Below are 19,444 nucleotides of genomic sequence, written 5' to 3'. Positions count from 1 at the left end.
ATTCAACCTTAAATTTAAAAAAAAAAACACTAAAAATGTTATTTCTAGTGAAATACACTCAAAATAATTAAAAGCGAAAACACTGCAGATGCTGAAAGTCTGAAATAGAAACAGAAACTGCTGGAAATACTCAACAGGTCAGGCAGCATCTGTGGCGAGAGAAATGTTGCAGGCCGATGACCCTTTTGTCAGAACTGGAAAATGTAACCGGTTTTCCCTGCCCCTGTACTTGCTGAAAACCTTTTCCTTCTCTTTCTGTTTTTTATTTTCTCTTCCCCATGTCAGCTGTTGCTGATTCTGCCATCTCCATTTACTCCCTATCTAGACTCATCTTTTGTTTCTTAACTTGTCCCATTACCATCTCCTTTTGCCTCGCACCATCATCCCTTTTGTCTCTCTAATCTCTCCTGCCTTCCACCCGATCACAGACCTTCCCTTTCGTTCTTTCCTCCCCACCCCCCTTTCCCTGCCCCACACCTGCTTAAAAACCTGTTACATCTCTAACTTTTTTCCAGTTCTGACAAGGGATTATCGACCTGAAACGTTAACTCTGTTTCTCTCTCCACAGATGCTGCCTGACCTGCTGAGTGTTTCCAGCATTTTCTCTTTATATTTCGCCATATTTAAGCTCTCCGAAAAATTGAGTGGGCAAGTGCTTCACGTGGTGTGATGCTCAGTGATGAAGACCCAAAAAGCGCTGGGCCATCAGTTAATCTCAGTTCAGGTAGCAGTGGACGGAGAGGTCTCCAACGGTCCAAGCTAGGGAGGGTAACAGATAAGCATCTTGCAAGGTCCTAGAACACGGTTGCTAGCCAATGAACCCCTCCTAGAAATTATCTGCTTGTGGCATGAGCTGAGGACAGGATGGGGCTTGATTGCAGTTTCACCCCGCCCGCCCATGGTTCAATAGCTTACTGACGCTTGCTATCTGGGCATCCACGTGGTGAATGGCCACTGCTGTGAGCTATTAAGGACTTGCTGGGGACAATTTTAAGCCTAATCGCTCAGCAGAAACCAGATCAGATGGGCAATTAAAATCGCCCCTGGCTCTTACCTGCCCCAAAGCTGCCATGATCGCAACATCTGCAATTTTAACAATAACAGCAAATTGTATTTATATAGCGCCTTTAACATAGTGAAATGTCCCAAGGTGCTTCACAGGTGTTAAAACAAAAAATTTGACACCAAGCCACATAAGGAGAAATTAGGGCAGGTGACCCAAAATCTGGTCGAAGATATAGGTTTCAAGGAGCATCTTAAAGGAGGAAAGAGAGGTAGAGAGGTTCAGGGAGGGAGTTCCAGAGCTTGGGGCCCAGGCAGCTGAAGGCACGGCCACCGATGGTGGAGCGATTATAATCAGGGATGCTCAAGAGGGCAGAATTAGAGGAGTGCAGACATCTCGGGGGTTGTGGGGGTGATGGGAGGCTGGAGAAGATTACAGAGATAGGGAGGGGCGAGGCCATGGAGGGATTTGAAAGCGAGGATGGAAATTTTGAAAATCGAGGTGTTGCTTAACCTGCTCTCCTGAGCAGGCAGCAAGGACATGTGCCTTGGGCACGTTGCAGTCCAATGACATCACCAACTGTGTAATGTTAACTCGGGCCTGAGCGGGGAAATCCAGCTGGAGTTAAAATCGGGGTAAATTGTGTTTATGGAAACATGTCCCGGCAAAAGTTACCCACTACAAGAGAAGAGGGAAGGAAAGAGGCTGAAGCAAAGAAAATTGTACACATTATTCACTGTGCCTGGGGCCAGATGTCAGGTCAGCAGAAAGACACAACAGATAGATATATAATTTATTTAATATTTTTGACAGTTTGAAGTGTTGCGAGACTTTTACAGGTAAGATAATTGGATAGCTAGGATATAAATAATGTGGTTCCCCTTTTTTCAAGAGTGGATAGTTCTAAAATTTATAGTAAGTTATGAGGTAAAGATGTCGAACGCCTTCGAAAGGGTGCAGAGGAATTTACCAGGATGTCACCAGGGATGAGCACTTCACTTATGAGAGGCAATTGAAAAAGTTAGGACTGTTCTCCTTGGAACAGAATTGATTAAGAGGCGGCCCAACGGAGGTTTTCAAGATGATGAGAGATTTCTGCCGCGAAAGAATATTCCCTCTGGTGAGTGGGTTAATAAGTAGAGGTCACAGATTCAAAACCATTGGCAAAAGAACTAAAGAGATGAGAATTTTTCTGACTCGGAGAGTTGTTGGCATCTGGAACGTTCCATCTGAGAAGGTGGTGGCTGCTGATTCTATCAATAATTTTAGTAGGGAGTTGGACAGGTACTTGAGGATGGGCAAGTTACAGGGTTACGGATATAAAGTGGGGGTGTAGGACTTATCACTGGAATTTAGAAGAATGAGAGGGGATCTCATAGAAACATATAAAATTCTGACGGGATTGGACAGGTTCGTTGCAGGAAGAATGTTCCCTATGTTGGGGGAAGTCTAGAACCAGGGGTCACAGTCTAAGGGTAAGGGGTAAGCCATTTAGGACCGAGATGAGGAGAAACTTCTTCACTCAGAGAATTGTGAACCTGTGGAATTCTCTACCACAGAAAGTTGTTGAGGCCAGTTCGTTAGATATATTCAAAAAGGAGTTAGATGTGGCCCTTACGGCTAAAGAGATCAAGGGGTATGGAGAGAAGGCAGGAATGGGGTACTGAAGTTGCATGATCAGACATGAATCATATTGAATGGTGGTGCAGGCTCGAAGGGCCGAATGGCCTACTCCTGTGCTGCAAGTTTCAATTATGTCATCGGGCCGCAAAATGCATATGTAAAAAAGGACCCTGTTACAAGAAGACAGCTCACCTGTAGTCAATGCACGAGGTAATTCCCTCAGGTGCTGCATTGAAGTATAATTACAGTGCTCGTATTCGAAGATGACTAATGGAACCGAAAGCACAAGTTCCATGAGCAGCATGGAAATGTCATGGATCCAAAACCCAATATTAATATTTAAATCCTAATTTAAATAAACATTGGGAGGACTACGCCACCGAATGAAGAGGAGGAGGTCGGGTGGCCTGTCAAATTAATGCAAAGCTATCAAGAAAAGTGAAAAAGAAGATGAGTGTGCCTGTTTAAAGAATAGTTAGAACACGAAATAATGAAAATGTATTCATATACACTAAATCCCAATTCCCTGAAGGTAATGGAGTGACTAAGACTGTCTGATAAACACAGCTTGAAGCCACTCTTTTATAGTCAAAAAGTACTAATCCTAACCAAGGGTTATGGGGAGCGGGCAGGGAAGTGGAGTTGAGGCCAAGATCAGTTCAGCCATGATCTTATTGAATGGCGGAGCAGGCTCAAGGGGCCAAATGGCCAACTCCTGCTCCTACTTCTTATGTTCTTATGTAAAAGGCTCATATGGAACGGCAGGTGGCAGTATCCTTGTAATGTAAAGAAAAAGACTTGCATTTCTATAGTGCCTTCCATGACCTCAACACGTCCCAAAGCACTTTACAGCCAATGAAGTACTTTTTGAAGTGTAGTCACTGTTCTAATGTGGGGAATGCGGCAGCCAAATTGCACACAGCAAGTTCCCACAAACAGCAATGTGATAATGACCAGATCATCTGTTTTTGTTATGTTGATTTAGTTGAGGGATAATATTGGCTCCAGGACACAGGGGTAACTCCCCTACTCTTCTTTGAAATAGTGCCGTGGGATCTTTTATGTCCACCTGAGAGCAGATGGGGCCTCGGTTTAACGTCTCATCCAAAACTGACATGACTGACACTATATAGCCCCTCTTCAGACCTCTGCATTGTGTCAGCTGTGGCTCAGTGGGCAGTACTCTCGCCTCTGAGTCAGAAGGTTGTGGGTTCAAATTCCACTCCAGGGACTTGAGCACATACTCTAGACTGACCCTCCCAGTGCAGTGCTGAGGGAATGCTGCACTGTCGGAGGTGCCGTCTTTCGGATGAGACGTTAAACCGAGGCCCCGTCTGCTCTCTCAGGTGGACGTAAAATATCCTACGGGCACTATTTCAAAGAAGAGCAGGGGAGTTCTCCCCGGTATCCTGGCCAATATTCATCCCTCAATCAAATCACTAAAAACAGATTATCTGGTCATTATCACATTGCTACTTGTGGGAGCTTGCTGTTCGCAAATTGGCTGCCGCGTTTCCCACATTACAACAGTGACTACACTCTAAATTTACTTCATTGGCTGTAAAGCGCTTTGAGACGTCCAGTGGTCGTGAAAGGCGCTATATAAATGTAAGTCTTACTTTTTTCTTTCTTCCTCTGATGCTGTTTAATAAGCTTTTCGTAGGCACAGTTGTCCATTAAAACAAAGTAACTGGGATTCCAGTGCAGTTTAACGATGGCATTTGCAGGCTCTTATCTCAGCCTGACTTGTTTGTGCTCTTTACTCTCTGAATATTTCTGTAGAGACAGACAGTGGGAAAAGAAAAACATTTTAACTTGGAGTGAAGCACCGTTAATAAGGGTTTATTAGCAATCAAACGCAGGAGTCAAGAAGAGAAACTGCCATGGCCATGAATCTCGGGGAGCAGATCCCGCACTCTGATCAGGAATTGGTGCTCCTGATCGGGTGCAGTTGCCATGACAATTTAGAAATCAGTAGCAGCTTGCTGTAAAAACAGTCGAAAATAAGAAATGAGACAGGGCTTCACAGCCCATTTACCTAGTTCCATTATAATCCAGATTTATCTTATGGATGATCTAATTGAACCTTTCCTACCACACATAACTCTTTTAAATACATGTGCATTCAACTGGTCATCCACTGTAATGTCTTTGCTTCAAGGATTCTTTGCTTAAGAATTCATAGCAACATATTAAGACTAGTTGGTTTATTAGCCAACGGTGTAACAATCACACTACACATCACCAGTTCATCCACCAGGCTCACAACTGCATACCTCATCGTGGGTAACCTAGACCCAACTGACTGGGGTTTTATTGAGTCTCGTGAAATCAGCTAAGCTGCTCCCAACTCAACAGCTCTACAACTATTTTAAATATAACTTAAACCCCTTATTGAAGGGTCACTAGAACAGCCAAACGAACACAAAAAACTTTACAGTGAACTTAAACCAATCAAATTAAAATTTGGTTGACGGGGGCGATGGTGCACTCCAGACGCTCCGGTGCCCACCTCTCGTGGAAGGCCACGAGCATACCGGTGGACACCGCGTGCTCCATCTTCAGTCAACAGCTCTACAACTATTTTGTTGTACCTGTAAAAACAACTGTAAATCAAATGCCCCCTTATTAAAGGGGCACTAAAACCAACACATTAAACAAATCAAACTTTGGACGCAACTGCACCCGATCAGGAGCACCAATTCCTGATCAGAGTGCAGGATCTGCTCCCCGAGATTTATGGCCATGGCAGTTTCTCTTCTTGACTCCTGCGTTTGATTGCTAATAAACCCTTATTAACGGTGCTTCACTCCAAGTTAAAATGTCTTTCTTTTCCCACTGTCTGTCTCTACAGAAATATTCAGAGAGTAAAGAGCACAAACAAGTCAGGCTGAGATAAGAGCCTGCAAATACCATCGTTAAACTGCACTGGAATCCCACGAGAGTACCGGTGGACACCGCGTGCTCCATCTTCAGTCATCAGTTCTACAAACCTGTGAGCATCCTCACAGGTGCATACATTATAACAACCCTTTCGGGTCCTCTCCCGCCCCGCCCCGCCCCAAGCACCTCCTTCAGCCAAGAGAATATGGTGGGCAGCCTCGAGAGTGTCAATCTGCCCTGCCCAATGTCCATTCGGTACCTCCCCCACATAGTGTGGCTGTGATAGGGAAATTCAGTGGTGTGAGTCAAATCAATGTTTCAGTTTTCCACATCTCTCATCATTTCAATCCTCATTGATTTTGCATAGCAACCCTCAATCTGCATATCCTTACCTCGCCTGAGGTTGTATCAGATAGTGGAGATCATCCACTCCAACTCTCCATTCTACAGACATCTTGCCACTGGGTTCAAATGTGGGGCAGTGAGACGGCAGATAGAGAGAAGCAATCTCTGCTCATTTCCCTCCCGTAAATCAATCTCGCGCAAGGGCCATTTATCGCATATCTCCTGAAAATGAGATGAGATTCTGGCTCGCTTCCCCGATGTCAAAGGATGAATGATACATGTATTACCAATGATGCTCTGTATTCCGGAGGGTGGGACAAGCAATGTGGTCAAACTCCTCGCCCTTCACCCTGTTGCTGTTCCCTTGAGCATCCCCGATTTAATGAGCCAACGAGGTCCTTAGTAACTTGACTATTCTCTCGACTTGACTAGTCCAATGCACTCCTGGCTGGCCTCCAGCAAACTAGAGCTGATCAAAACCTCGGCTGCCCCGTGTCCTAACTCGCACCAAGTCCCACTCACCCATCATCCCCTGTGCTCGCTGACCGACATTGGTTTCCGGTTGAGCAACGCCTCAATTAAAAAAATTCTCATCCTTGATTTCAGATCCCTCCATGGCCTCGCCCCCTCCCTATCTTTGTAATCTCCTCCAGCCCCAGAACCCCAATGAGATGTCTGCGCTCCTCAAATTCTGCCCTCTTGAGCATCCCTGATTATAATCGCTCAACCATTGGTGGCCGTGACCTTCAGCTGCCTGGGTCCTGAACTCTGGAACTCCCTCCCTAAACCTCTCCGCCTCTCTACCTCTCTTTCCTCCTTTAAGATGTTCCTTAAAACCTGCCTCTGGCCTAATATCATCTTATATGGCTTGATGTCAAATTTTGTTTTATAACGCCCCTGTGAAGCGCCTTGGGACGTTTTACCATGTTAAAGGCGCTATATTAATGCAAGTTGTTGCTGGGGCTATGGGGATCTGAAGACAGAAGGTAGCAGGGGACCAGTCTTTGCAGATGTGAAAACTAAGGGAGCCCCCTGGAGACAATGAATGACCATGCTTCCAACTGATGGTCTCTGATGTTTCTCCAGATCAATCCAACCGTAATAAAATACATCGCAATTAGGGAAAATGTTCCCTTACAGTTTATGAACCCATCGATACTGTTGAAGCTGACATTTGCAAGGCACGCCTGTTGTCAAAATGAATGTCACATTTGGTGTCATGTTTGTCCCCGGAATGAGCTTCCGACCACATATCCGCAGTATAACTAAGACCGCTTATTTTCACCTCCATAACATGTCCGTCTCCACCCCTGCCTCAACTCATCCTCTGCTGAAGCCCTCATCCGTGCCTCTGTTACCTCTAGACTCGACTATTCCAATGCACTCCAGGCTGGCCTCCTGCATTCTACCCTATGTAAACTAGAGGTGATCCAAAACTCGGCTGTCTGCATCCTGACTCGCACCACATCTTCCTAGGCCTAGGCCTCAAGCTCTGGAACTCCCTGCCTAAACCTCTCTCCTCCCCCACCCCTACCCCTCTCTCCTCCTTTAAGACGCTCCTTAAAACCTACCTCTATGACCAAGCTTTTGGTCACCTGCCCTAATTTCTCCTTGGATGGCTCAGTGTCACTTTTTTTTTGTCTCGTATCACTCCTGTGAAGCGCCTTGGGGCGTTTCGCTACGTTACAGGCGCTATATAAATACAGGTTGTTGTTGTTGAATTCCTTTCATAGTGTAATAGGAGTTCTCCCTAGCAATGTTCCCGTGAAATTTTTTTCAGGTACGGCCTCTTTAACTGGCTGCGCGGCCCATTTAGATAATTGCGCATGCGCAGTTTCTTCCATATAAAAGCCAGTGAGTGGCCTGCACGGGACTTCCAGACCGCTGTGCGGCTGCGCAGTTTAAAGGGAACATTGCTCCCTGCTGCCCTGGCCATTATTTATCCCTCAACCAGCAGACCTAAAACAGGTGATCTGGGTCATTATCACATTGCTGTGTGTGGGAGCTTGCTATGCACAAAATTGGCTGCCGCGTTTCCCACATTACAACAGCGGCTACACTTCAAAAAGTACCTCATTGGCTGTAAAAGCACTTTGGGACGTCCTGAGGTTGTGAAAGGCGCTATAGAAATGCAAGTCTTTTTGTTTTAAATGTTGGTCACTCGTGTGTACGAAAGCCCGTCTGAAAGCTGGTGTCTCTCATTGTAATATTTTTCGGAATCTGAACATAAAGCGATGGTGTGTTTCTTTCAGGAAAATCTGCGACCCTGGCCTGACCTCATTTGAGCCTGAAGCCCTCGGAAACCTCGTGGAGGGGATGGATTTCCACAAATTTTATTTTGAGAACTGTAAGTATGCTATTTGTTTTCTGAAATGCAAAGATATAACATCCAACTCATATCAGCCCTCCTGTAGTGGAATATCTCTCCAATTCCAATATTGCACATTGTCGACTTCGTGGTGCACAGAATAATCAATCTATCGTCGGGCAAGGATGCGAAATTAGATCAAGTTTCCTTTTGGCACAATGCCCTTGGCCTATGCCCATGGTTAGTTGATGAATTTAAGTTAAGTTGTGGGTTTTTTTTGTCTCGTAATACTCCTGTGAAGCGCCTTGGGACGTTTTACTAAGTTAAAGGCGCTATATAAATACACAAGTTGTTATATACACACACAAGATGACCATAGAGTTGGGACAGAGACTTCTGAAACTCCACCCACAGAGCGACCTGATGGCGAAAAAGTAACTAAATTGTGACCGTTGACATAGGAAAATTGAATGGGAGATGGTGGTGTAGCAGTTTACAATGGTGAACGCTGTACAGATTAGTAGCTCATGTGCTTGTGTATGCAACCCTCCAGTATCCCAATCTCCACAGTGCCGGGGGAGGAGAGGGGGAAGGAACACTAGATTTGTAAAAATTCATTCACGGGATGTGGGCGTCGCTGACAAGGCCGGCATTTATTGCCCATCCCTAATTGCCCTCGAGAAGGCCTTCTTGAACCGCTGCAGTCCGTGTGGCGAGGGTGCTCACACGGTGCTGTTAGGAGGGAGTTCCAGGATTTTGACCCAGCGATGATGAAGGAACAGCCGATATATTTCCAAGTCAGGATGCTGCCTGACTTGGAGAGGAACTTGGAGGTGGTGGTGTTCCCATGCGCCTGCTGCCCTTGTCCTTCTAGGTGGTAGAGGTCGCACGTTTGGAGGATGGAGGTTAAGTGTTTCCACATCGAGAAATTCACGCAGTCTGTTCCTGGGACAATGCCAGGACAGTCTTCTCCAATACGTTAGCCACTAGCCACATGTGGCAAATTGGGAATCCTAGTTTGGCAAATTGCATTTCTGATTGTTAAATAAAATTGACTAATGGACACCATTGTTGGGTGCTATGATCCCAATGCTCATAATCGCACCTTGAATGCATGTGAACTTCAACTTGTGCATTTGTTGGTTAAATGGTGAGATGAAAGGCAGAGTGTGTGCAAGTGTTTTTTGATCATTGTGAGTGCTTCACTTCTGTAATGTATTTGCTTCAAGGGTTCTTTGCTGAAGAATTCATAGCAACACCTTGCTATTAAGAACGAGTTGGTTTATGAGCAAAGGTTTAACAATCACACTACACATTACCAGTTCATCCACCAGGCTCTCAACCACCTGCTTCATCGTGGATCCCCTAGACCCAACTGGCTGGGGTTTTATTGAGTCTTGTGACCATCACGTGACTGGCTAAGCCACTCACAACTCAACAGCCCTACAAACCTGTGAGCATACTCACCGGTGTGCACGTTATAACTGCCTTGCTCACTGAATGGTGGTAGATGTTTGTCACGAGAATATGCTGACGGGAGGTACGTTCACCTTGTGCCGTGTGAGTGGCTAAAACAGTGTCACTGTAGCTGCACCTGTAGCTAGTGGGCAGTTTCTATTGGACAACCTTGTGCTCGCAGTGTTCCATTGGCAGAGGCTGGGGACCAGATCTTGCAGCCATTGGACGAGGGGCAGGAAGAGACCCAAAAACGGAACAAAATAGGGCAGTTGTTTTGTCAGCAGTTCTGTGTTTTCAGACACACAATGTTACAGCACTTTTGCCTCCCAATGTCTGTAGCAAATGAGTTTGATCGCGGCGGTTTGGCACGATCGTTATTTTTCGAGTGGGTGTGACCTGATGAAATGCGTGCAGCTTTTTTCATTTCCGCATTTGTGTTTCTGTTTTTCTTCCCCCCGCCACCCCCCCTCAGTGTTGTCAAAGAACAGTAAGCCAATCCACACCACGATTCTCAACCCTCATGTCCACCTGATTGGAGAGGATGCTGCCTGTATCGCCTACATCCGCCTAACGCAGTACCTGGACGGCCAGGGGAGGCCACGGACTACGCAGTCCGAGGAGACCCGCGTCTGGCATCGTCGCGAGGGGAAGTGGCAGAATATCCACTTTCACTGCTCGGGGGCTCCCGCTGCTCCGCTCCAGTGAACACAATCTGCAGGTAGTATGGCCTCTCCGCTTTATCCCACGTTTACGGTGCTTGCTTCTCCCGCTTTCCTTGGCTGGGAAGGTAGGTCGACAACCCGCGGAATCCCATTGACGCTGAGCCCACTGACGATGGGTTTGGAGGGGCCGGACAGTGGCTTGAGGTGACCCACCCATGCAGCACAATCTCCTTGGAGTTTAGAAAAATGAGAGGGGATCTTATTGAAACGTCTGACGGGGCTTGTCAGGGTAGATGCAGGGAGGATGTTTTCCCTCGTGAGGGAATCTAGAACTAGGGGGGCATAGTTTCAGAATAAGGGGTCGCCCATTTAAGGCGGAGATGAGGAGGAATTTCTTCTCTCAGGGTCGTGATTCTTTGGAATTCTCTGCCCCAGAGAGCTGTGGAGGCTGGGTCATTGAATATATTTAAGGTGGAGATGGACAGATTTTTGAGCGATAAGGAAGTCGAGGGTTATGGGGAGCGGGCAGAAAAGTGGAGCTGAGCCCATGATCAGATCATGATCTTATTAAATGGCGGAGCAGGCGCGAGGGGCCGAATGGCCTGCTCCTATTTCTTATGTTATGTTGCCGTTGGTTGAGCCTCCCCCTTTGATCGTTGAGCCTGAGCCAGGAATGTGCTATAAAGAGAACTATGGGCTGGATTTTTGGCTTTGCTCATTTCGGGGCGGTAATAGTGGCAGGGCGATGAAGTTTGTGCCCGGGAACGGTTTGCGCCTCAGTCAGAAAAATCCACCAGCTGGGCCCTGAGTGTGGGGCAGAGGGCTAAGGGGGGTGTTGCTCACCACTCTCGGGGCGCTAGGTCGGCTGAGCAAGCGAAAATCCCGAGCTAAACAGCCGGCCTGGGAGCGCTCAAATAGAGGCCTGGGGGGGGAAAAAAAACACCTGGAAAAAAACCCACCAAAAACATTCCCAATAAATACCTTACTCCACCAAAACATAAATCTCAACAACAAAAAATAAACAATCGTACTTACCCGAGGTCAACGTTACTTACCTCACTGCAGCCGCTGTAGGTCAGACCGCCCGCTTTCACAGGCGGACCCAGAAAGGGGGCACTGCGGATCGGGTGGGAGCCAAAAATCGAGCCGCTGTCGCAACCAGGGGGCGTTGCACACCGGCTCGCCTCTTCCAGGCAGTAATGCTCCGCGCCCCACCAAAACGGGCCCGGAAAACCCCGGCGGGGCGCTGGATGCTGGCCGCCCGCCCCAAAGAGCTCACCGCCTCCATTGCCACCGCTCCGGGGCGTAAACAGAGGCAGCAACAGGCTGAACTCCAGCCCCCAGGGTGTACAAAGTGTGTCCTACTATTTCAGGACTGGACTTGTGAGGGAAGACCGGAATAACTGGACTTCCATCCTCAAAGAGGCGAGTGAGAGGGCCTTAATCGAAATATGTAACGATACGGAGAAAACAAAGTCTCGAACACTATCTCAAACTAAGTCATGCTGGTAGAACAAGGGATATGGGGCATGGGCGGGTATATGGAGTTAGGTCACAGATCAGCCATGTTCTCAATGAATGGCTAAATGGCCTCCCTCCTGCTCCTATGTTCCTCAGGATGCATAGATTCAAACTATTAAACGGTAAATTTAAGAACAGAAATCTGAATGTTCATCACTGAGTGGTCAAGAGATGGACTAGACACGTGGGTAAGATCGTGGAAGTGTATCATAGAAAATCATAGAAATTTACGGCACGGAAGGAGGCCATTTCGTCCCATCATGTCTGTGCCGGCCGACAAAGAGCTATCCAGCCTAATCCCACTTTCCAGCTCTGGGTCCGTATCCCTGCAGGTTACACCACTTTAGGTGCACATCCAGGTACTTTTTAAATGTGGTGAGGGTTTCTGCCTCTACCACCCTTTCAGGCACTGAGTTCCAGATCCCCACCACCCTCTGGGTGAAAGAATTCCCCCTCAAAACCCCTCTAAACCTTCTACCAATTACTTTAAATCTATGCCCCCTGGTTGTTGTTCCCTCTGCTATGGGAAATAGGTCCTTCCTATCCACTCTATCTGGGCCCCTCATGATTTTATACACCTCAATAAGGTGTATTTTAACACAAACGGTTGGATATTGTGATAGGAGGGGAACTGTAAAGACTTTATGGACGGATCAGCTATGTTGGTCTGATTGGAATATCCGTAGTGATTTTGTGTTTGTGAATCTCGTTAGATAGAGAATTTTCCACACATGAAAACAGCATTAACCAATCTGCACTAATTTCTTTTTTATATAGAAATAATAATTTGGATGCTTGTATTTTGGCTTTAAAGGTTGGGGTAGCAATCCAGAGGACTGCCCAGAGGGCAGTTAAGAGTCATCCACATTGCTGTGGGTCTGGAGTCACATACAGGCCAGACTGGGATAAGGGCAACAGATTTCCTTCCCTAAAGGACATTAATGAACCAGATGGGTTTTTCCGACAATCTGGTAGTTACATGGTCACCATTACTGATACTAGCTTTTTATTCCAGATTTATTTAATTAACTGAATTTAAATTCCCCAGCTGCCGTGGTGGGATTTGAACTCATGTCCCCGGATCATTAGTCCCGGACTCTGGATTACTAGTCCAGTAACATCGGATATATAACACAGAAACAGGCCATTCAGCCTATTCATGCCAGCGTTTATGCTCCACTCGAGCCTCCTCCCGTCTTTCCTCATCTAAATCTATCAGCATAACCCTCTATTCCCTTCTCCCTCATATGTTTATCCAGCCTCCCCTTAAATGCATCGATACTATTCACCTCAACCACTCCCTGTGGCAGCAAGTTCCACATTCTCACCATTCTCTGGGTAAAGAGGTTTCTTCTGAATTCCCTATTGGATTTCTTAGCGACTATCTTATATTAATGGCCTCTAGTTCTGCTCTTCCCCACAAGTGGAAACACTCTCTCTGTATCCACTTTATCAAAACCTTTCATCATTTTGAAGACCTCTATGAGGTCACCCCTTATCTGATCTCCCGCTGGTGTTGTGTCAGGAGCTCTGGAGAATCCTTGTACAGTTTCAGGGCCAAGATTTATTGCACCACATAACCACTGTACATAACCTCTATACTATGTTCCTGGTGGTGTCGGGAAATAAAATAGAATCATAGAACGGTTACAGCACAGAAGGAGGCCATTCGGCCCATCGAGCCCTTGCTGGCTCTCTGCAAGAGCGCTTCAGCTAGTCGCACTCCACCGCCCTTTCACCACAGCCCTGCAATTTTTTTTTTCTTTTCAGGTACTTGTCCAACTCCCTTTTGAAAGCCATGATTGAGTCTGCCTCCACCACCCTTTCAGGCAGTGCATACCGGATCCTAACCACTCGCTGCGTCAAAATATTTTTTTTCTTACATCGCCTTTGGTTCTTTTGCCAATCCCCTTAAATCTGTGCCCTCTGGTTCTCAACCCTTCCGCAAATGGGAACAGCTTCTCTCTATCTACTCTGTCCAGACCCCTCATAATTTTCAATACCTCGATCAAATCTCCTCTCCATCTTCTCTGCTCACCGTTTCAGCCGTGCTTCAGTGGGTAGAACACTCACCTCTGAGTCAGAAGGTTGTGGGTTCAAGTCCCACTCCTGGGACTTGAGCACAAAAAAAATCTCGGCGGTGCTGAAGGAGCGCTGCACTGTTGGGAGGTGCCATCTTTCGGATGGGAGGTTAAACCGAGACCCTATCCGCGCCCCCTCTCTCTCAAGTGGACATAAAAGATCCCATACTACTATTTCGAAGAAGAACAAAGGGAGTTATCCCCGGTGTCCTGGCCAATATTTATCCCTGAATCAACATCACAAAAAAAGCAGATTATCTGGTCATTATCACATTGCTGTTTGTGAGAGAAAATGCTGGAAATCTCAGCGGGTCAGGCAGCATCTGTAGAGAGAAAAAACAGAGTCAACGTGTTTCAGGTTGATGACCCTTCATCAGAACTGTTTGAACAATCATCAGAACAAGCTATTTGCGGGAGCTTGCTGTGCGCAAATTGGCTGCAGCGTTTCCCACATAACAACAGCGACTACACTCCAAAGGTACTTCATTGGCCATAAAGCGCTTTGGGATGTCCGGTAGTTGTGAAAGGCGCTATATAAATGCAAGTTTGTCTTTCTGAGGAGAACAATCTTCTCTGCTCTTAAGTACACAGTGAACGCATTTGTATTTTTCCCGTTTCAGCTTGGGGATGCTGGAGTAGACTTCTCGTCTAAGCAGTGGATTGAAGCCGATCACTGTCATGGTGAACTCTTGACGACCAGCAGCACCATGCGTCAATCTGCATGTGTATAATGCTGTGGTGGCTGCCTATTCGTTGTTTTCATGGCTCCATCGTGTTTGTTTCTGCTGTATGGGAGGTGTACAGATAAAAATGGCTGCTGTCTATGTACCTGATAAACTCACTTGTTTGGCAGCGGTGATTCAAGCGAAATCGCTTCTGAACCGGTTACTTGCCAAAGTGCGGACATCCATAATTTAAAAAGAAAAACCTTTAAAAGAGGGGAAAAAAAACAAAAAAAAATAATAATTAACAGTCGGTGTAGTGCTCAGAGATTTAAAAACGCACAAGTATGCCATTTTTGTCCAGATTAAATCAAGCTTACTTTCACTCTGATCAGTACGAGAGTAATAACATTACAGTGGGTTCAGTTGACGGTGCCGGGGGGGATAGATACGATTCAAACTGCAGCCCCTTCTGTCAGTGACAGGCAACGGTTAATTGCTAAACTGAGAACACCTCTTGGAGGTTGACGAGCGAACATGTGTTGAAATTTGAAGGCCAAGACTTATGGCATCGCTGTTCCGTGAAACTTGTCAAAAAAACACACAAAAAAAAAATAATACTTCTAGGCGATTGCAATTTTTTTTCTCTCTCTCCTATCAATCTTATTGCAAAGTGAAGCGTGATCTCGTTTATTGAAATGGGACACACACATGCGAAAAAAAAAAGTATTTCTTTCTCATCTGTTTCACATTTCTTCTCCGCAGCAAAATTAATATGAATGTATAATATTGAAGTTTTTTTGTCGTGGCCTAAAGTACAGTAAACTTATCTCTGGTTTTTAAAGAAAATAAATAATGCTGAGTCATTTGCATACAAAGGTTTGCAGTATGTTGTAATCTAGTTACTGATCACGACCATTTGACCTGTCTGCTGGTTATACTCTGCCCTGTGTCGTTGAGGTATGGTGTAGATGTATAGCCCGGTTAACATTATCTTATTGGGAGTGCAAGATCAAACACAAGACACGCAGTGTTTACATCTATAGACAGCACTGCGCTGGCTGGGAGGGAAGTCTAGTCACCTTCGGAAAAATGGTCACACATTTAAAAAATATATATGCAGTTTTACAGAGGTTATGCATGTGTTGTTCTGGTCAATATTTTCACCGTACGTGTTTACTTGACAAAAATAATGATGTACCTAGTTCTGCAACTTTAACAATCTTGCACAGTCTGGACAGTATGTACCACATAATTTAAGCCGAAGCTTGAAATGATAAATTCCTGTTTTAAAAAAAAAAATGGCAAAGTTAAATTCATGGCATTGTTACTGTATCTTATGGAGCTAATATCTTATAGTTTAAAATAAGGCAACTGATGCAGGATTTTGCATGATATAAAAATAAAATACCCAGTGTTTGTTTGTTATGAATGTTGGTAGATCTTCATAGCTTTGTTACTATAGGACTTGATCTTAAAAAAAAGTATTTAATAAAAAGAAAATCAATTGGTGCATCTTGTTTTAATCGCTGCAGTCGATGGATGTTTACCTTAAAGTCTGCTTGAATTTGTTTGGCAAAAAAAACAAAGTTGTCAATTAGTAAGGAACATTCTTCAACCTTTACGAGTTCACGCGGTATTCAGTGTTTTCAGTTACTTCACTAAAACAAATCGAGTCCAAAATACGTGAAACTGAAACTAAGTTTCTCCTAAAATAAATACCCTGGCAGAACCAGTCATCGCTCCCTGTATCTGGGAGAAGTTCCCTTTGCAAATCACGACTTCAAATTAGCCACTTGTCAATGTGGTTCTCGCCTCTTGATTGGACAGGCCAACTCAGGTGTTGTTTGGGGTTGTCCTGGTTGGAGCTATTCGCGGTTATATTTAAGAACCCCCAGGCCTACGCTCGCTTTAGCCTCATGCCTTCATCTGAAATTTCAGTGATTGCTGAGGTACAAACAGCCGTGTGTTCAGAAGCCAGGCCTGTGGGAGATCCTTAAGGGCGCAAAAAAAAGTCATGGGCACCTCCCCGAAGCATTCACCTGCTCCAGCCCATGTACCATCAGAACTGCAGTTTGAGCAGAAAGGCAAATCGCCCCAAAGTTTGCCCATTTCGAGCCAGCCAAGATATTCAGTGGCCCTGTGGACGTACCTGAATCTCGCCCAAGTTTCACTCATTTTGAGACTCAATACTTTTAGTTACCTAAATGTAACCTGTTTCTGTGTGTCTCGCACTTTTAAAATAAACACACTGCTGTGTACTTAACTGGGTTCGTTATCTGTCTCACTCTTTGGACCCACAGCATTTCACTCCCAGCAACCGACTGGTGTCGACAGTTCGGCAGCCTCTCCGTCGTGTTTGCATATCACAGTAGTGTGGGGTTGTTTCAAAGCATCTAGTGCTTAAATCAGCCTGTAAACAAATTCTCGTCCTCCACTCCCCATCGAATCGGTCAGGTGGACTGAACAGTGGCAAATGGAATTTAATCCAGACAAGTGTGAGGCAATGTATTTGGGGAGGGCTAACCAGGAAAGGGAATACACATTAAATGGTAGGACATTGAGAAGTGTAGAGGAACAAAGGGACCTGGGAGTGCATGTCCCACAGATCCCTGAAGCTGGCAAGCTAGGTGGTTAAGAAGGCATACGGAATGCTTGCCTTTATTAGCCAAGGCATAGAGTATAAGAGCAGGGAGGTTATGCTTGAACTGTATAAAACACTGGTTAGGCCACAGCTGGAGTACTGCGTGCAGTTCTGGTCACCGCATTACAGGAAGGATGTGATTGCATTGAAGAGGGTACAGAGGAGATTTATGAGGATGTTGCTGGGAGTGGAGAATCTTGGCTATGAGGACAGATTGGATAGGCTGTTTTTTTTCCCTTGGAACAGAGGAGGCTGAGGGGAGACCTCATTGAGTTGTACAAAATTGAGGGGCCTGGATAGAGTGGATAGGAAGGGCCTATTTCCCTTAGCAGACGGGTCAACAACCAGGGGGCATAAATTTAAATTGATTGGTAGAAGGTTTAGAGGGGATTCGATGGGAAATTTCTTCACTGCCTGAAAGGGTGGTAGAGGCAGAAACCCTCACCACATTTAAAAAGTACTTGGATGTTCGCTTGAAGTGCCATAACCTGCAGGGCTACGGATCTAGAGCTGGAAAGTGGGATTAGGCTGGATAGCCTCTTGTTGGCCGGCACGGACACAATGGCCCTAAATAGCATCATCGGGATGTGGGACGCAGGGAGTATATGTGGAAATCTCATCAGCATTTATATATTGAGAGATCCCAGTCTCTTAAACTTCAAATGTTATCACTAAGCAAGCACACGAGTGTTGGAAGTAATCTGCCAGCCTGTGTGAGCAAGGCCCTCGACTGAAACGATCATTACTTGGAACATCTTTGCCATAATTGAAATATTCGGGTTATACTTGGAAAGGGGTTTAATGATTCTCCGAGTGCTGGTTGTGTTTACAAGAAAAATATTGTTGTGGTGAGAGTGTCAGGTGGCTCAGTGGGTCAGAAGGTTGTGGGTTCAAGTCCAGAGGCTTAAAACATAAATCTAAGCTGACACTCTAGTGCAGTGCAGTACTGAGGGAGTGCTGCACTGTCAGAGGTGCAGTCTTTCGGATGAGACGTTAAACCAAAGCCCCGTCTGCTCTCAGGTGGATATGAAAGATCCCATGGCACTATTTTGAAGAAGAGCGGTGGAGTTATCCCAATGTCCTGGCCAATACTATATTTATCCCTCAATCAACATAACAAAAAAAAACATTATTTGGTCATTATCACATTGCTGTTTCTGGGAGCTTGCTGTGTGCAAATTGGCTGCCGCGTTTCTCACATTACAACAGTGACTACACTCCAAAAGTACTTCATTGGCTATAAAGCGCTTTGAGACGTCCAGTGCTCGTGAAAGGTGACATATAAATGTAAGGCTTTTTTTTAAATCTATGAGCTCACCATGATTTAATTGTCACTGGGTCAAAATCCTGGAATTTTCTAACCCCATTGTAGGAGCGTTATCACCACAACCACAACAGCAGTTCAGAAAGATGCTCTCCCTTAGGGAGACATTTTGAGATAGTATCCTGAATTGAAGAAAATATATATTCTGTCCATTGAGAAATAACAGTACATCTTAAATGGAAAGACAAGGTAAGGCAACAGTACCTATGGAATAGCAGAGCAATAGATGTTGTTTTCTTATCCATATATACAGTAGGAGTCTGTTCTGGTCTTAGTAATGTCACCATCATCATCATAGGCAGTCCCTCGGAATCGAGGAAGACTTGCTTCCACTCTTAAAATGAGTCCAATAAGAGAGGCACAGTCCCCGTCACAGGTGGGACAGACAGTGATTGAGAGAAAGGGTGGGCAGGGAGTCTGGTTTGCCGCACGCTCCTTCTGCCTGCGCTTGTTTTCTGCATGCTCTCGGCGATGAGACTCGAGGTGCTCAGCGCCCTCCCGGATGCTCTTCCTCCACTTAGGGCGGTCTTGAGCCAGGGACTGCCAGGTGTCGGTGGGGATGTTGCACTTTTTCAGGGAGGCTTTGAGGGTGTCCTTGTAAAGTTTTCTCTGCCCACCTTTGGCTCGATCAGCTCCGCTGGGCTGGCCACATCGTTGGCATGCCAGACACAAGACGCCCAAAGCAAACGCTCTATTCGGAACTCCTTCGCAGCAATGTCACCACAATGCCAGAGAGCAGCGAGTAAGCCCGAAGCAAAGATTCACTGTGAGCTGCTCTCTCATGCCTTCAATCAGCCTGCTTTCGAATGGCATTGTCCAAGGTTAAGCCTTTTTTTTATTACCTTCCATCCTGTCCCTGGGGCTGACCTGAGAAGGGAAAGAAGAGAAATGTTTTACTGATTTCAGATTTAGAAACAGCTCTGCTGTGGG

At 45.8% G+C, this 19,444-nt stretch overlaps 1 protein-coding gene across 6 annotated transcripts in view; it reads left to right on the top strand.

Annotated features, from left to right (window-relative positions):
* camk2g2 (calcium/calmodulin-dependent protein kinase (CaM kinase) II gamma 2) overlaps positions 1 to 16,812 on the top strand; it is a 369,535-nt gene extending 352,723 nt beyond the window's left edge. For all 6 annotated transcript variants that reach the window (XM_070865617.1, XM_070865616.1, XM_070865618.1 and 3 more), the window contains 3 exons: positions 8,107 to 8,201; positions 10,093 to 10,338; positions 14,505 to 16,812. In XM_070865617.1, the coding sequence (XP_070721718.1) occupies positions 8,107 to 8,201; positions 10,093 to 10,325 (328 nt within the window). In that variant the 3' untranslated portion in view covers positions 10,326 to 10,338; positions 14,505 to 16,812. The remainder of the gene's footprint in view (positions 1 to 8,106; positions 8,202 to 10,092; positions 10,339 to 14,504) is intronic.
* The last annotated feature ends 2,632 nt before the right edge of the window (positions 16,813 to 19,444 follow it).

The sequence above is a fragment of the Pristiophorus japonicus genome, chromosome 22 (assembly GCF_044704955.1).
Source record: "Pristiophorus japonicus isolate sPriJap1 chromosome 22, sPriJap1.hap1, whole genome shotgun sequence".
Lineage (NCBI taxonomy): Eukaryota > Metazoa > Chordata > Chondrichthyes > Pristiophoridae > Pristiophorus > Pristiophorus japonicus.
This window is presented reverse-complemented; position numbering and strand designations above follow the sequence as displayed.